Raw genomic sequence first — 18,844 nt, forward strand, 5'->3', positions numbered from 1 at the left:
TTTCAGCTGCTCACTCCATTTGCTCCGGGACACGACCTGGGTCGCATCTGCCTATATCGCCGCCATCTTCAGAATCCCCTCAGGTAGAAGTCTAGGCATAACATCTTTGCTCAGGCCAGCTCTTACCATGATGGTCATGCTGATACTGGACTCATTTATATATTGCCTTAGCAAGCCACATTTGTCCCTTACTACTGCCCAAATGAGAGTACTTTTAAGATCTACACCACTTTATTTATTTACTTTTTAAAAAATTTCACTGTATTTATCAATAAAGTTATCAATAAAGCAATAGGACATATAACGCATATTTAAACAACCTAAAGCAAGTCAATGTTTAAAGTATTAGATATATCTTTTATCTTAAGTTTAGTCCTACAGCTGCATGTGAGTTTGTATGTATATAAATATCCCGGTGAGAAGCGAAGAATACTGAAGAATTCAGATATCCATGAGGATATTTAAAACAAGATATATTATTCAGAATCTAACCACACAACTCAACATTTGCCTTTGCCAGTAACACACAGTGGTATTACATGAAACTCTATGGTGAAGTTCCATGCTTCACATACTGATGCTCTACTCATTCAGCTAGAGCAGTGGTTCTCAACCTTCTGGCCCTTTAAATACAATTCCTCATGTTGTGGCCCAACCATAAAATTATTTTCGTTGCTACTTCATAACTGTAATGTTGCTACTGTTATGAGTCATAATGTAATTATCTGATATGCAGGATGGTCTTAGGCGACCCCTGTGAAAGGGTTGTTCGACCGCCAAAGGGGTCGCGACCCACAGGTTGAGAACCGCTGAGCTAGAGTCTTTGTGCCCTGGGGACAGTTTTCTGTTTTTTAATTGTGTCAGGCACTTTAAAATTGGATTGAGAAAAACAAATAAATTAAGTGACTTCTCAAGATAGAGCTGACCAGTTCCAGACAAGATGGAGTACACACAATCTATTTTCCTTCTCCTGCTAATCACAAAACATACTCGAGTCACAACACGTAAATCATTTATCAGAAGACTCTAAGAGCAAAGAAGGAAGATTGGCTGGGAGCCCCAGGATCTAGGGAATGATATGACAATGACAGTAAATTCTATGGGTTTTTTTCTTGCCTACTATATATCCCAACTTGGGTGTTAGACAAGCCCTCAATGAAGCACAATGCCAACTAAAAAATAGAAACCAAGAAAAACCAAAGGACTAGTAAAAGGGTAGCCCAACAAAAATAAAACTTTTAAATACACTTGCCTATTCGAGGGATGAATAGGACATAATAAAAATAGCAGTGTCTCTCCCTATTTGAAGATGGTACAGCAGAGGAAGAAGGTCAGTGAGAAACCATGGACAGAAACCTATATTCTACTCCCATTCCCTTTTTAGCAAAGAGACAGCATCCCTTTCCCCATGGATTCTGTGAATGAACCAACTTCCAACCCCCATAAATTAAACGGGAGGTGCCTCTCCCCTCAGAGCCCCTGGTTGGAACTCTGACTTCCCTTCTGTTACAATCATGAGGCAACAGGACTATTTTTTTTTTTTGCAGCAGAAGGGATACCAGAAGGAGTTTCTTTGTGGTCATGGAACAGTTCTTTGTGATGATTACTCTAATCTATATCTGTGATACAGTTTCATAGAACTATATACTCTTCTCACCAAAAACAAAAAAAAACTGGTGAAATCTCAGTAAGGGCTATAGCTGAGTTAATAGTACTAGTATTGAATCAAAATCAATTTCTTTAAAACAAGAAAGAAAAATATATGTGCCTCATTAGCTTATATATTTATATAGTAGTATATCAGTTATTCAATTCAAAGTTATTTTTAATGCGTCTGTCCTGAACATTGGACACCTAATAATACATGTGTTATGTATGTTATAAATGTGATAAAACTTTAAAATTCAACGAGGGTGATTTTGCCACTCAGGTAGATTTTCTAATATTACTACTAAACCAACTATGACAACAGAATACTATTTCCCCCTAACTTTCAAAATTCGGGTTCTTAATCTAAGAAGAGTAACTACTTAAAAAGAAAAGTTTCCATTCACATCTGGATAAAACTTCTTATGGTTTACTTAAGTGCAAGCATAATCACAGGATATTATAAGATAAACTCTGGGACCCCTCGGGGGATGTCAGAGATCTGGTTTCGGCCTGGTCCCCACAAGCCAGGCCGAGGGACCCCACCAGTGCATGAATCCATGCGTGGGGCCTTTAGTTATAAATAATAGAAATTAGAAATAATACTTTAGGTTTTGTGTCATGCTTTTTCTCTAAGAAATGAACGTTTTCTCTTTCAATCTCATCATGCAACTGGTAAGTTCTGAACCATGTCTCTTTTTCAAATGGCATAATTAAATGGCAGGGCAGTTCATACGCCTTGCCTCGGACCACAGTGGAAATCACCAATAGGGTAAGAGTCATAAATTAGGCCTCATGATCTCCTTTAAATGTCTGGCTTTTCAATTGCATAAGACGATGCTTTTAGCTAAATCTCTACCTGAACATCATTCCACTGAATGAGCAATAGTTGATACCAGAATAACTCTCTTGTTTTAGTAGCTTTGTTTCCACCAAAATTTCCTGCCAGCACAGCACTACTCAATAAGCAACACACTCAGGCACTTAATTTATTCTAATTTCATTTCTGTTCGAGTATTTTTAAGAAGTTCAACATCTTTAAGTTATTAAATACATTGCAATACAAGAACTATTCATTGTGATGGACCAAGTTTCTTTATTATAAATGTGTATATAAATTTCTCCAAAGGGAAGATAACCATTAATGCATCTTGTCATCACTTACTTTCTTCTTTCCGTTTCAAATCTGTGGAGTAGTTTCCGAAGACCACCATTCTTAAATCCCTGAAAATGGGCAGCTGGGGCTCCCACGGTGATAACATCATAGAGAGCATCTGGAACGGGAATGGACAAGGAGATCAACACTTTGCAAACATTTCTCTCCAGCATGCTGTTTGCACTGAAGCATACACAATGTCGGAAGTCTGAGACATTATTCTGTTTAATTTTGCAGGAATCACTATGAACTTGCATCTCAAGGGGGCAAGAGGAGCTAATTTATCTTTCTAAAAGCCACCTGTGCACCTATACAAGTTATAATATATCCTTGATTTATGACTACATCTTAATTATACGCTACTGTGCAGAACAGTATGTTCTCCCATTCGTCTGTATACTTACTGAGATAACATGCTAATTGGTCTTTTGTGTATTTTATTTTATTGAGTTTTGCATCATTTAATTAGCAATCATATTGAAATTCAACAATAATGAATCTTTCCACCGAAATTTACAGAGAAAAGAAGCATTTTGGTTCAAAGCCAGAACAGTACCAGTGCATTTTTTAAAAATCTATATAGAGTAGTTTCTGCCTGTGTATACAAAATCTTATATAATTTTAATGCAAGCTTTTGCAATTTCCTCAGATGAAAGAAGAATACACAAAATGTCTCCTGATCTATTTTCCAGCAAAATATTTTGTGGGTTTTTTGTTTTTTTTGTTTGTTTGTTTTTGTTTTTGCAAAATAACCATACATTTAAATTGAAACTCAATCCCTTGATCTTGAAAGCCATCAGGTTTCATACATATTAAGTTTATGACCTTTAAACATGCCATATATTATAATGAAAAGTATCCCCATCAGAAAGAAGACAGAGTGAATGCCCTCTTGTTAAACTACATTTTATCTGAGAAACCTAATTTCATAGTAGATCCTTTTCATGTTGATTTTGGTATTGACACACTGACTGTTTTTCAGATCTCATTTACAGGGAAAACATACATTATTTTATTAGCTTCAGGTAAACACCATAACTTTTCCAAAGTGGTTCAATCTAAATGCACCAGTAATATCTTTCTTAACAATAAATGTCTTCAAAACTCAAGGTCATGAAAGAACTGAATACAAAGTAACCCATCAATAAAGCAAATATTGAACAATCATTTAATAGATTGCTGGAGTGATCATCTGTTGCCTTTTTAAAAAGTCGCCAATAAAGTAGAAGTCAGCTCATCTTAAGGTAATAGAATATTAGACTTCTGTGTAATTAAAAAAAATTGCCTAGGGGACTTTAACCCAGGCCTAAGAAAAAGGTTCCAGGTATCCGTGACCATATATACATTTTTGTAAGTGCATCTGTTCTACTTCCTGGAAAGGGGTCACAGTTTTCTTAAATGGTCATGAGCTTAAATGGTCATAGGATTAAATAATCCTATTCCTACCGGCCTTAGAAATATCTCTGAATGTCAGCCAACTATTAATCTTAACTTGTTTTAACTCTTTCAACCTGCCCTTTCTCCCTGGTTTCCAAAACAAGTATAGACAACACATTCCTTTAAACATTCCAAACTAAAATTCTCAAGCTCTCAAGATCAGTTGCTTTCTTTCTCTCATCATTTTATCTGATCAGTTTCAACAACTCTGCTCCCCAAATTTCATTCTCTTTTATCACTGTGAACTCTCTTTAAATCTAACCTTCCTCAGTTCATGTCAGGATTATTACTGCCTCTTCAATCTTAGCCTCCTTGCATCCACAGTGCAGATCGCTTCTCCTGTGTTGGTGGACATTCAGTCACTCTGCCCAAAACACAGGCTTCAGTTCTTCTCGTATATTTCAAAGATTAGGAGAACATTCAAATGTGTGCATGTTGTAGATGCTGAATAATTGTCAATAAACAAACAAATATTTTGAGGATGAATTGTTTATCTAATTTGTCTTTAGATTACACAGGGAATTACTATTCTTAATCGAAGAATAAGAGGTTTAAATACACTATCCAGAAAAAAAAAATTGAAATCTGGAACATACATATCTCCAGGGGAAGAAGATAACCATATATCCCTCCCTGAAACACATTCAATAATAAAAGAACAAGGGGAGTTTAAGATTACCTACATGGAAAAGATTGAAATTAGACCCTTCATGCACACAAATCAACTCAAAGGTTTTAAATACTTAAACATAAGAACTAAAATTATAACATTACTAGAAAAAAACTTAGGGACATTTCATAATATTGGTCTGTAAAATTATTTCATAGATATTACACTAAAAGCACAAGTAACAAAAACAAAACTAAACAATGGGACTACATCAAACTGAAAAGCTTCTGCTGGCCCTGACCAGGCTGCTCAGTTGGTTGGAGTGTCATCGAGTACACCAAAAGGTTGAGTGTTCAGATCTGAGTCAGAGCACATATCTAGGTTACGGGTTTGATCATCAGCAGAGGCATGTATGGAAGGCAACAGATCAATGTTTCTCTCTCAAATCTCTCTCTCTCTCTCTCTCTCTCTCTCTCTCTCTCTCTCTCTCTCTCTCTTTCTTTCTCTCTCTCTTTCTCATAAAAACAAAAAATATATCCTTGGGTGAGGGTTAAAAAAACTTCTAAGGAAACAATAATGTAAAAAAGCAACATAGAGAACAGGAGAATAAGAGAAAATATTTGCAAATCATTTATCTGATGAGGGGTCATTCTCCAAAATATGTAAGGTACTTCTATAAGTCAATACAAGGCTCCAGGAAGTCTTAATATTTTGCAATTGTTATTTGATAACAATCAGTTATCACTGTATTGAAACAGTTATCTATTTTGGCTCCTTCATCCTTGAATTTCACTTGCCATTCATTACTACAAAATTAGTAGACAGATCTAAGTACACCATGGGATTTATTTCCTGGTCTCATCTCAGTTTAGTTAAAGTACCATGTTCATTCTTGGCCAGAGCAGATGCACTCCTTTGAATGTAGTTAGAATTAACTTCAATTGATTGATTTCATTTAAGGGAGAACAGATATAAAAAAGGCAATAAAAATAAAATTATAAGATAACAATCTGATCAGTAATATTTGTCTCATTTTAAAAATTTACCCATTTTATCCTGCTCTTTAAATTAAGTAATTTTGTGACATAAATAGCCCTTAACTGTGCATAATAAAAGCTTTCTGATTTTTTGTACTAAGAGACAACTATAAAAATGTAGGTGGGCATTTTATTTTACAGAAAATTTAAGCAAAAAAGTTGAAGGTCCTTTTTTCTTTCTTATAAAATATAATCTGTATTTCATCTACTGATATTTTTATACCTCAAAAATGGTCCCTGGCTTTGTGAAAATGGTATAGTATACATTATAATAGAAAAGTGAAATTCAAGTTGCATCTCATCAAGCTAAAGACACTAGGTTGACTTGAAATTTAATAATAGGGCTGCTTCATAGCCTTTTAAACGCCATTTAATAATAGAAATGAGATAATAAGTCTATTTTCCCCAGAAGATCTCTTTAAAATTCCTGCAACTATAAAAATAGTGCTAATAAAAATATGTAGACATGCTGATCTCATTTCAAGGAACAATTTAAGCATAATCCCTGACTTCAAAATGGCCCACAAATGACTTTGACATGATTCACAAAAGCACAGGGATTTTTGAGGATAATCTGTTTCAAAGTAGTCCAAGAAATTTGGCATCATCATGAAACATGTCTAAAGGTAATTATGCTTCATTGATGAGGTGATACACCCAAACTCTTGAAATGCAGAAATCAGGGAGCTCTGACAGCTCCTCTTATTTGTTCTAGCTTCAGTGTAGAGATTGGAAGTTTAAGAGGCAAAGGGGTCAACTGATTCATCCATAGTTACACAGAAATGCGGGTGACATTGTACCTAACTCCAGCTTTATGATATCATATAGTGAGTTCTTTCTTTTACTATTTTTTCCTTTCCTCTTTCTTTCTTCCACCCTTCCTTTTCTCTCATCCTTCTTTTTCTTTCTTCCTTCCCTTCCTTTCTTCCTTCCTTCCTCCCTTCCTTCCTTCCTTCCTTCCTTCCTTCCTTCCTTCCTTCCTTCCTTCCTTCCTTCCTTCCTTCTTTCCTTCTCTCTCTCTCTCTCTCTCTCTCTCTCTCTCTCTCTCTCTCTCTCTTTCTCTCTCTTTCTCTCTCTCTCTCTTTCTCTTTCCTATGTACTATAATATGATCTATATACATAAAAGGCTAATATGCTAGATGTTTGACTGTTCAGTCAACCATTCGACCAGTCTCTATGATGCGCACTGACCACCAGGGAGCAGATGCTTTTACTGGTAGGTTAGCTTGCTGCTGGGTTCCAGCCAATCGGGACTGGGTGAGATGGTTGGATATGTCCTGGAGCCCTCCTGTGGTCCCTCCCTGGCCGGCCAACCTACCACAGTTCGTCCCTGGCTAGCCAGCCCCAATTGGCCCCAATCAGGAATGGGCAAGACAAGCTGGACACACCCTGGAGCCAACCTCCTGCAGTCCTTCCCTGGCCTCTAAAATATTTCTTCTAATTAATTTCCTTTCAATGTGTACGAATTCATGTACCGGGCATATATATCTATATCTATATATCTATATATCTATATATCTATATATCTATATATCTATATATCTATATATCTATATATCTATATATCTATATATCTATATATATATATCTACTAGAGGCCCAGTGCACGGATTCGTGCATCAGTGGGGTCCCTCAACCTGGCCTGCACCCTCTCATAATCAGGGACCCCTGGGGGATGTCAGACTGCCGGTTTCAGGGCCTGCGGAGATTGGGCCGAAACCAGCAGCCCAACATCCCCCAAGGAATGTAGTAGTGTGCAAAGCGGCAGGCGGCCAGGGAGCGCAAAGTGGCAGGCGGGCACTGCGCTGCTCTGGCTCATCCTGGCCCTGCTGGGCCTGCTGTCGTCGCCGCACGGTAGCGCACTGCCATGGACGGGGGAGAGGCTCATGCCACCACAGCTGTGCTTGCCAGCTGTGAGCCCAGCGTCTGGTGCCTGTCAGTCAGCTGAGTGGCCCTCCCCCTGTGGGATCACACTGACCACCAGGGGGTAGCTTCTGCATTAAGTGTCTGCCCCCCTGGTGGTCAGTGCGCATCACAGTGACCTGCCAGTCATTTGGTCACTTAGTCTTTTATATATATAGATAATAGATAAAATAACTTAAACATATAATATTGTAATATCACAAGAATCCAGATGTTATACTATTCACAACTGATTTTCCAATAAGATAAAATTTACTGAGATATATCAGAGTGGAAAATGGTATTCTTAATTTCGGGGTACTGTTTTTGCTATTATTGTCACTGCTCTAAAAGATCTCTATTGTGGTGGGTACTCTCTTGCATTTAATTTCAATAATGAATAAGGATGAAAATTTAACTTAATGGATCTGGGGGCACCAGAAGTTAAATGGAGGTTATTTCACTTGTCAGTATGAGACATGACATCATTAGTTCTGCTCAGTTACTTGTTTCAAGAGCTAGACATTAGCCTCAGATTTGGTAAATCTGCCTGCTATTGTTTGTAAAGCTGCCTCTCCAAATATAGCAGGCATATTAATCAAAGGTGAATCGATGCAATTTACTAATGGTAAGAAGGAAAATGAATGTAGTCTACATTCAATAACTCACCAGTGAAATACCAAGGCTTGGCCAATCTTACTTGCATCATTACCTTACAAAATGTTGTCTGTAATTCAGCCAAACATTTAAATCAGTAACCATGGATCTTAAATAAATTTAACTGCAATTCAAAATCTGCTAAATACATGTTACATAAGTAAATAGGAAATTTGATTGACTACCATCTACACCTTTTAATTTTTATTTTGCAAGTAAATAAAGCAAAGCTCAGAGTGGTTATTAACTTGATTACAGCCAAAGAAATTGTAAGTCCCTAAAAATTCAGTCATTTTCAATTTCTACTATAACATATAGTTGGTGCTCTAGTCTCTAAAGCACCTACTTTATTTGAAGTCCAACCTCAAATAACTTTTAAACTTATAAAAAAGAATATTTTAAAACAAATATTTAATGTTATACATATTTTATACATGCAATATACATCTATACTAATAAAAGTGTAATATGCTAATTAGACTGGACGTCTTCCGGACATCCTTCCTGACAAAGCCAGGCTGGGTGAAGCCGCCCGCCCGCAGTCCTGGGTGCCAGTGCCTGCAGCTGCAGCCTGGGAGAAGAGAAGCTGAAGCCGGCCACCCGCCCGCGGTCCTGAGCACCAGTTCCTGAGGCTGCGGCCTGGGCAAAGCAGCCCACCCCTGGTCCTGAGTACCTATAGTTGGCCAGAGGGAGGGAAGCCCAGGTGACTGCAGCTGGCCAGAGAAGGGAAGCCTGGGTCCTGTGTGCAGGGCCAAGGCAGAGGTGGTTAGGTGTGATCAGGCCAGCAGGAGAGCAGTTAGGGATGATCGGACAGGCAGGCAGAGGAGATTAGGGGCAATCAGGCAGGCAGTTAGGGAAGATCAGGCAGGCAGGCAGAGGGGTTAGGGGTGATCAGGCAGGCAGGCAGGCAGGCAGGCAGGCAGGCAGGCGGTTAGGAACCAGTGGTCCTGGATTGCAAGAGGCAGTCGGACATCCCCCGAGGGGTCCCAGATTAGAGAAGGTGCAGGCCAGGCTGAGGGAGCCCCTCCCCTCCCCCCCGCATGAATTTCATGCACCAGGCCTCTAGTACTAATATAATATAATACATTATGCAATAGATTTCAGTACCTTCACATTAATTCTTGGCTGTAGGAAAGCTTGTTCTTTCCTACATTTTCTCCTTAAGTTCTTTAAAGGGAGGAACAAGTCTTTCTGAAGACTACTATGACAAAAATCCTCTAGTTTATGAGTTGTATCCTAGTTCTAACAGCAAAATCTTGCTTTTCTCTCCACTGCTTGATTTTTTTATCACATATAAAAAATCCCTCCATATATCCTGTTATGGGTAAATCGTGCCCCACAAGAAAGATATCTTAGAATCCAACCTTATTTGGAAATAGGGTCTTTACAGATTAATCAAGTGGAAATCAGGTTCTTAGGATGAGCCCTAATCTAATATGACTGGAATCCTTAAAGGGGAAATTTGGACACAGAGAAGGACATAGAGGAGAACACCATGTGAAGATGGAGGATCAGTGTGATGCATCAGCAAACCAAAGGAAACCAAAGATTGCCAGGAAAAAAAAAAGGAGTTAGGATGAGGCAAGAAAGGATTCCCCTCAGGTTCCAGAGGGGGCTTGGCTCTACCAGCACCTTGATTTTGGATTTCTGGCTTCAAGACAGTGAGACAATAAAATTCTGCTATTTAAGCCAACCAGTTTATGGTGCTCTGCTATGGCAGATCTAGGACACTGGTACATTTCCCAAACCAAACTAATTAAAAGAAATTTTATTTGCTTTTCTAAATTTCTCTCGTTTAGTTTCTAGCTTCTCCGTGTTAAATTGGAGAAACAGAAACTAGAGGCATTGCATTCATCCTAGCTCACTCTGGTCTATTTTTCAGATAGTATCTTGGCAAAAGACAGCATAATGTAAATGATTCTGTCATTTTCAATAAAGAAAGATGATGTAAAAGGCCACTTAGATAATAATTTCTCTTTGGCGGAAGTATTTTAAGGATCATCACCAAATATTTGAATGCATATTTAAATACAAGCTTCTATCGATTTTGCCCCAACAAACTACCTGGTTTGGTGATACTTCTATCATCCACCCAAGGCTGTACCCCAGATCATCCTTCTCTCCCATTTCATCATCCTATCAGTCATCAAGTCTTGCATTTGATGATGTTTCCAAAATGCCTCTGCCTCTCTAAATCATCTTTCCTCTACATCTGGCTACCTCCTTATATTTTATTGTGTCTTTACTGATCACTTTAACAGCCATGATAAAGCTGACAGATCCACTTTGTCCCACTGATGGCAAAGGCCACATATATCATGGAAACTCTTATCGTTCATTCTAGGTGTTTTACATACTCTAATTCACTTCATTTGGAAGAGAAAAACACAGATTAGAAAGATTAGAAATAACAAATTTAATAGAAACTAGTGAAGCTGCAATTCTATTCCATTCCACAAAATACATAAACTTTTTACTATATCATAAAGGCCTCTTCATATCGGCCATTAGAAAAAAAATCATGTTGGTTATCACATAGCATTTAAGTACTTTAGCTTCTTTATTACTTGTTGATATTCTGGTTTTGATGATTTTTAAAACCATTATATGTTATGTTCAAACTGCTGACAGACACTCAGTAACCAAAAGTTCCTAAAAGCCTTGGGCCAATCCATCTAATTTTTATTTCAGTTCTTTCATTTGACAAATTCTTGGTTAAAATGACGGTCACCGCCAAGACAGAGAAACAGCTTGAGTCCAACTTTGGGCTTTGGTTTCTCAAGATAAATAGTATACAATGAACAAGTCTTGCTTTGCCTTTTTCTTTTCTTTTCTTTTTTTTTAAATCCAAACAGTAGCACAATTGGCAGCTATTAGGAGTCATTGACACTACTTAAAGAAGCTAATATTCATTTCGCATATTCACCTGCAACTCAGTTCAGGTGCTACATTGATAAAGTAGTCCTCAGAAACAGCAACAACAACAAAAAATAATAGTGCCTTTTATAATATTCAGGGTTATTATCAGCTTCAACTGTTTCATCTTTATCTTTATATAAATGCTTAAATTGTAAAGTCTGCCAATGGTGGAGATTTTTAAAGAAACACCCTAACACAGTTGCCTATTTTGAAAAGAATACTATACACTACCTTTCAGGTGAGGGCTGTGTACGTGCATCCTCTGCAGGTGTAGATTTATTGGAACAAATTCTAATGTTTTCTCTCCTTTGCTGCTGCTTGATTTGAAAGAGGACCCTAGGTAGAAAGAAACTTAATATTACTAGTAAGTAAATAATGAGGACATGTGTGTGTACATTTGCTGAAAAATAAATTTGACATAAAGAACTGTTACAAAAACTTTAGGAAGAAAATATAACTGTATGATTTGCTTTTCTTCTCAGATATTTAAATTTTTTAACTCTCAATTATCTTTAGAATAATACCGTGAGGTAAAATAGGGCATTTTTTCTTTGTTATTTTTCACGCCAATTTGGAAGCATTAGAATTATAAGATGCTTCAAAAAATATTGGCTGTTCTATGTCCATAATAATGTTTATTATTGTTTTCACATAACATATATGAAATGCAGCACAGGTTGAATATGTAGAGTTATTACTTTCACACCTGTTTCCTTGCTGAGTTCTGTCAGAATGTCTTGGTACATATTCACCATTTGATCACAGTGAGTAAGGACATTTTTCCGCAGATTGTCCCAGTGAGGAGAGAGTTCACCAAGTTCTTTTAGCTCCTGGTTCCTGTTAAGAATGGGAAATGGGACAACATTTTTATGTAAGTCCATAGACACAAACTGCTTAATTAGGGTTTTTAAACCCATAAAAAATTGATTCACCACTCTTTTTGAGAAAGCTCTATGGGGGGAAATAATCATTTTAATACAAAGAAAGATATGAATAATTTAGGTCACACAAACATTAACCATATCAAAGAGAAAAAAGTGCAGGTTAATTTACTGATAAAAATTTCACAAAGCCTGGCCAGTTGAGTGTCGACCTATGAAACAGAAAATAATGGTTCAATTCCCTGCCAGGACACATGCTCCAGTTGTGGGCTCAATCCCCAGTGCTAGGAGTGTGAGGGGGGTTGCAAGAGGCAGCCGATCAATGATTCTCTTTTATCATTGATGTTTCTAACTCCCTCTCCCTTCCTCTCTGAAATGAATAAAAATATATATTTTAAAAATTTTTTCACAAAGATGGCAAAGACTATCTAATATACATAGAGGCCATTCAGTTAAAAAACCTCAACAGAAAAATGCTAAGTTCTAGGCTTTGACCATCCAAAATGAAATAAAGTGAGAAGGATAATCAGACTATGTTCGAAGGAAACATAAGCTATTCGGGTAATCTAATTTATATATAATAGAGATATAATTTTTTAAAGCCAATGAATAGTATGATCAGGTATGATTTTATTGGTCTCAGTTTCTCCCATGAGGCCAATTTAAGTAAATGTTGCATATGTTTTGCCCCTTCTTTATCAAAAGAAAAAGCTAATCATGCCATTTAGGTTTTAATTATTAACTTTTATCTAATTCTCTACCCTTTATCCAAGTTAATTTAAATAATCAGAATGCCTTTTCAAATTATAATGATAAATGGTTTTAATATGCTGCTTGGTTAAATCTCTTATTCATTTCTGTAACCTTTTACCAACAACATTTTCATGAGGCTAATTTAACCAGCAATAATGAACCTTCTTTGCTATTTTGGCTGTGCAACATGCTAAATACCAAGCTAATAAATTCAGAAGATGTAGAATCTTTAACATGCTGTTAAATGCAAGAGTAATGGATGGTGTGCAAAAATGTGACTTGGTTCCAAATGTTTGTAGCTGCCTTTTTTTTGTTTCAATGGGGTGCAATGTAGTTTTGCTATATCTTTCATTTGAGATATTTATAACTTTTTGAACAATCATCTCATTCTCAACTGTCCCACAGATGAGCTGTCATCACACAACATTTGTGGGAGAAGAAGTAATTAATCAATAGACAGTGAGAGTAAAGAAAGTTCATGACCAAAGATGGGGTAAGAGGGAAGGTTGGAGAATTGGGGAGTCAAGTTCTCTGTGTACACACAAATACCAGGCTATTTAAATTCAAGACAAGCAACAACCACCACCAAAGCAAACAAATAATCCCCCAAACTGGAGATATCCAAGTTTAGAAAACCTTGGGCAATTAGGTCAAATCAAAGGATGATAGCTAGTATAATATACCAATTTAATTTGTAAGCTTTTAGGCTGTAGCTCCAATATACACTTATGATAGAAATATTAGTTAGGTATGTCTGCTTAATAATAATAGATGTTTAATACTAGTAGGTTTAAAATTTATGTTGCCTCTAAATAATTATCAGAAATAGTAATTAAAAGGAGCTGATTAGGGAGTAAAGAGAGGGAGATAGCAAAGACCCCTTACTATGGTGTGGGATCCTAACATGGCATACATCTCCTTGCCTAAGAGAAGTCTGGAAGTATAGTCAGAAAAGTTTAGTGATTTGTGGGGAATGACTTAAAATATGCTGGGATTAGTCCATAAAGTTTTGTTTAAATTTTACTACACTCTTCCACTATGTCAAAATTTATACACAGGAATACATAGAGAAATCTGGCATTCACAACTTTTTTGTTCTAAGAAATGGCATTGCAATGGCACACATTCTGAAAAAGACATATAACCACATAAGGTACCTTTGCATTAAAAACAGTCAAAAATAAGGGGACTACAGAATAACGGTATCAAAAACAGAGTGGAGCAATGAACAAGCTGTAATAAAGTGAGGCAGAGAAAGAAAGTAGCTATAAGTTTAAAAAAAAATAAATTCATTAGATTAATACACTAATATACATAAAAATGGAAGATAATTAGGTGTACCAAAATCAGAAAACTTTTCAATCAGGAAGGCTAGAGTTTATATTATATTTTAATTTGTTACTTGGTGAACAGAAACTTTGGAGTTTAACAGTGAGATCCAACCCCAGGGAAGCATGAGGGAGGTAAGAAGAAAAGTGTTTCAGGAAAAAAGCAGCAGCAGACATAAGGTGGTATGTTCCTGAGCTGGGCAGAACTTCACAAGAAAACAAGGCTGGTTGCTAGGTCATGTGCAACAACTCTAGAGAAGTCACATGGCACCTTCGCACCTTGGAACAGCTTGTTAGGTGGGGGAAGAGACATTTATATGCCACTTCCCTACCTTCTATATTTCACTGGTAAAGATTCAGCCTGTGGGATATTAACTCCTTTGCACGCCGGTTGTGTAATCTATCTCCTTTGGGTAGCCACTGGGGAAGCAATATCCCGGTGGAGACAGAACTTTCCTGGTTCTGGTCTGATATGACACAGGTGCCAGAGCCACCCTGGATCTTTCCATGTAGATGCCATGGGGGGCATCCTAATGCCTGGTCGTAATCTTCAGAGAGGCTGATACAGCTGATGGAGTTAGGAAATTAAGTGACAACAGTAACTGTATATGGGGATCTCCACTGAATGAGTGGTCAAAAAGTGAAGACATATTAGGGTTGAACCACTATAGGAAAGCACTTAAACTGGGCCCAGGACAGGCATCACCTTGCACAACTCCAATGCACTTGCATCGTTTTCTGATACCCAGAGAGCATATAACACAGCATTCCTCATACCTCACGAAAGAGAAGTTCAAGTGCAATTCTTCAAGGTCATACTAGTTGCTATTCCCAAGATTTAAGGAGAGGCAAAGAACCAAGCTACAATATCTAATACTCCAGCTGATCCTTGGGGCCTAATTAATAACATTAATCACCAATCTCCTCTACCATTCATTCCAGATTTTCTTCATATGTCACTGGCACTTCAGCTGGTCTGGGTTGCTGCCTTGTGAGGTCTCTCAGACTTTAATCAAAAGGGATTAGGCCCTTAGTTGTCTTGCTCATATGGAATCCCGGTTGCTGCAATTGCCCACTCATATCTGAGCATGGGGCACCTCTGAGTTCCAGACTTTTTTTCTCAGGTTGTGAAACAGCAGCCTTCTTTCCTTATGACGGTAAGAATAGTATCTCTTACTGTCTTTGCTGGACCATTGTAATGAGGAATGTGTGGTAACCAGATCACATGTGGAATCAATCATAACTTCTAGTTAAGTGGGACTATGAATTGTTCCCCTGACAGAACCTCCAAAACCCATAGCCCAAGAATCACAATTCTAACTGGAAAAGTCCAAGGTTGTAGGGAAAGGCACATTTTATATAGATGGTTTGTTCTGTCTTACCTTGTTTAAATATTTCAAAATATATGCTTCTCCTCTTCAGCAAAATAGTAAGTTATATATATAATGTTTTAAACACATACAATTGAATAACATAAAGGAAAAATGAAATTAAAAAACAACCCTATGAAGAATAAAGAGACATAATTGAACACAAAATGAGGCATAGGGGAACTGGAAAGTAAATAGCCAAAGCTGCTGTAAGGTTTTTTTTTTATATATAATGCATAAAGCATGGCAAGAATATTAAATAGATAAATGGTTTAAAACTTTGTTTTTTATAGCCCTGGGAGTGTTATGGCAGAGGGCCAATGGGAGGATGTTGAACAAAAGAGAAGCCAAGTAAGTGGACAGGCATCAGGCCTGTTTCCTCACTCAACCCCCACTAGAACAATCAGCTCCAATGAATCTCTTTGATTTATATGGGAATTTTGTGCACAGTTTGTTTGGGGGGTGGGGGAAAGGGCTCTGTTGCTAAAAAAATAAATTACAAAATTAAATTACAAAATTAAAACATAAAAAATAAAAGAAAGTTTAGACCCTAGTTAAAGCTTCTGTTTAAAATAACATTCGAAGCCTACTGATGACATATACAAGGAGGGAATTTCAACACGGGGGAACATGCTCTGAGCCTGCGAGTGGCAGAGACTTGTCTCCCTCGTCTTTTTGTCCTACCACAGTTCTGTTTGACTGAGGTTTGTTGATTGAGCAAATGAAAGGTTTGCTTGCAGGTTATTACTCTTAGTTTTCCCTGAATTTGACAAAAGTCAAAATATAAAGTAGGATGCTGAGTTCTCCCCTAGTTAAAATGGAGAGATCTGAAAAATAAAGGAGGTACTACTGAATCCTCTAACCTTGTATGATCTAGATCTGTAACCTTGGGTTGGTCGAGTCTTCCTTAAGAATACACAAAGATTAGAAAATACATTTTCATATGGAATTTCTTCCTATGACATCAACTTGACTGGGTCACAAGGTGTCCAGATATTGGGTCAAATGTTATTGTAGGTGTCTAGGAGGAAGTTTCCAGATCAGATTAATATTTGAATTGTTAGGCTGAGTAAAGCAGATGGGTCTTCCTACTTTGGGTGGGCCTCATCCAATCACCTGAAAGCCTGAGTAGAGCAAAAAGGGCTGACCCTCTTGGGGTAAGAGAGAATTCCTCCTGCCATACTGACTTTAAACTTGGATACTGGTGTTGTTGTTTTTTCAGCCTTTGGACATGAATTGAAACACTGGCTTTTCCTGCTGGTCTTTGAACTAGGAATACAGTATACCCTCTCTTGAGACCCCAGCTTGACAACTCACCTCCAAGATCTTAGAACTTGTCAGCTACCATACTTCACACACACGCGCGCACACACACACACACACACACACACACACACACACACACACACACACTATGGTTGTGTTTCTGTGGAGAACCTTTACCAACATATTAACTATACAGGGATTCTATCACAAAGGTTTCTCTCTGCTTGGTGCAAAGGAAGTTAGAAGGTAGGTTGAGATAAAAACATCTGGAAGATAGTTTGAGCTCTTTCATGGCTTTTTATCCCTCCCACCACATTTTACAAAAACTCTGTTAACTTCTTCAGACGAAAATTGCGTATAGAGATGTTTAGCTTTTCTAAGAGACTTGCACAAGAAATCTCTCTAGTTCTGAGGTCAAAGCTCCACATGTGAGCCCCCTATTTTATTAGAAGTCTGAGTCCAGAATGATAAATGTTAAAAACTTGGGCATGTAAATTCAAAATTATGAAAAGTAGTTACTTTAATAAAGAGTGCCTGGGAATAATAATTAAATCATTTATAAGGATTTTAAGACCAAATAAAAATTTATATACCAAAGGATATGACCCAGTAAAAAAGACATTAAAATGTCATTTGAAATTATTACCTAGGTAAATAGAAATACTTTCCCCCAATAAACTGTACAATACCATTTTTAGAATAAAAATGGAACCTTTTAAAACTATCAGAGTCTAAAACTACATGTGGGTATAGATGGATGGAAAGTTTAATGGTCAACTGCTTTCATTCATTATGCAAAATTAGACCTTAACTCAAACCCAAAAGAAGTCATAAAAAAATGTACCCATTAGGAAAAAGAATTAAATACTAAAATTTCCAGTGAAGAATAGACTACATAAATGACCAGTGGTGACTTCAATTTCATAAAGTAGTTGGGTGACACCATAAAACCAAACAAAGTTCAACTCGATGTCAGGTTTCACAGTATTTTCAACCCACAATTCAAACTGTGCTTTAACCCAGACAAGAATAAAAACTGCATCTATAAATCACAGCCTTTCTTCCTTTCTTCCTTTCTTCCTTTCTTCCTTCCTTTCTTTCTTTCTTTCTTTCTTTCTTTCTTTCTTTCTTCTTTCTTTCTTTCTTTCTTTCTTCTTTCCTTCTTTATTTTCTTTCTTTCTTTCTTTCTTTCTTTCTTTCTTTCTTTCTTTCTTTCTTTCTTTCTTTCTTTCTTTCTTTCTTTCTTTAAAAAAAAGCCTTTTTGTAAATGACAATGTTGTTCATGTTGCAATCCATAAGCTACTAATTCACTGAAAATCGACTAGAATGGTCATTTACTGATTTTCACTTGACATTAAAGTAAGTGGATGTTGTACTATGTAAATGGATGTTGTAGACTCAAGGAGGTTTCAAATTATCAACAAAGACTAAGAATTGGAGCACAATAACTACAGGATTCAGTTGTAATCTGTTAGAGAAAGAAGTTTAGTTAGTATAAGTTAGCATAAGCAAACTCCATTTTGTATTAGAGTGAATTTTAACTTTACTTAGAAGTGAAACTTAACTTGTGTGTGTGTGGCCCTGATAAGAATTTTGTAGCTCCCTGTGTGTGCACTCCTGATAAGTACCTTGTAACCCCCTGCGTGTGTACCCTGATAAGTCCAGAAGGCACCACCGGAGCACACTGAATTAAAAAATTCAGCTGCCCTCAGCACATTTCAAGTGCTCAACACCCTCACAGCTATCATATGAAACAGTGCAGTTTAGAACACTTCCATCATGGGAAGTTCCATTGAACAACCTTGCTTTAGGCAAATGAGAAGAATGTAACTGAGAAGTGAAGTGACCCGTTTAACCTATATTGCTACAAAGTGGCCGAAT

At 37.2% G+C, this 18,844-nt stretch overlaps 1 protein-coding gene across 7 annotated transcripts in view; it reads right to left on the reverse strand.

Moving 5' to 3' along the window:
- The window catches only part of INPP4B (inositol polyphosphate-4-phosphatase type II B), a 563,010-nt gene that overhangs the window by 115,787 nt on the left and 428,379 nt on the right, over nt 1–18,844 (reverse strand). For all 7 annotated transcript variants that reach the window (XM_036311860.1, XM_036311863.1, XM_036311861.1 and 4 more), the window contains 3 exons: nt 12,072–12,202; nt 11,597–11,701; nt 2,813–2,921 (listed from right to left, as the gene is read on the reverse strand). In XM_036311860.1, coding sequence (XP_036167753.1) covers nt 2,813–2,921; nt 11,597–11,701; nt 12,072–12,202 — 345 coding nt within the window. The remainder of the gene's footprint in view (nt 1–2,812; nt 2,922–11,596; nt 11,702–12,071; nt 12,203–18,844) is intronic.

This window comes from Myotis myotis, unplaced genomic scaffold (assembly GCF_014108235.1).
Source record: "Myotis myotis isolate mMyoMyo1 unplaced genomic scaffold, mMyoMyo1.p scaffold_m19_p_6, whole genome shotgun sequence".
Lineage (NCBI taxonomy): Eukaryota > Metazoa > Chordata > Mammalia > Chiroptera > Vespertilionidae > Myotis > Myotis myotis.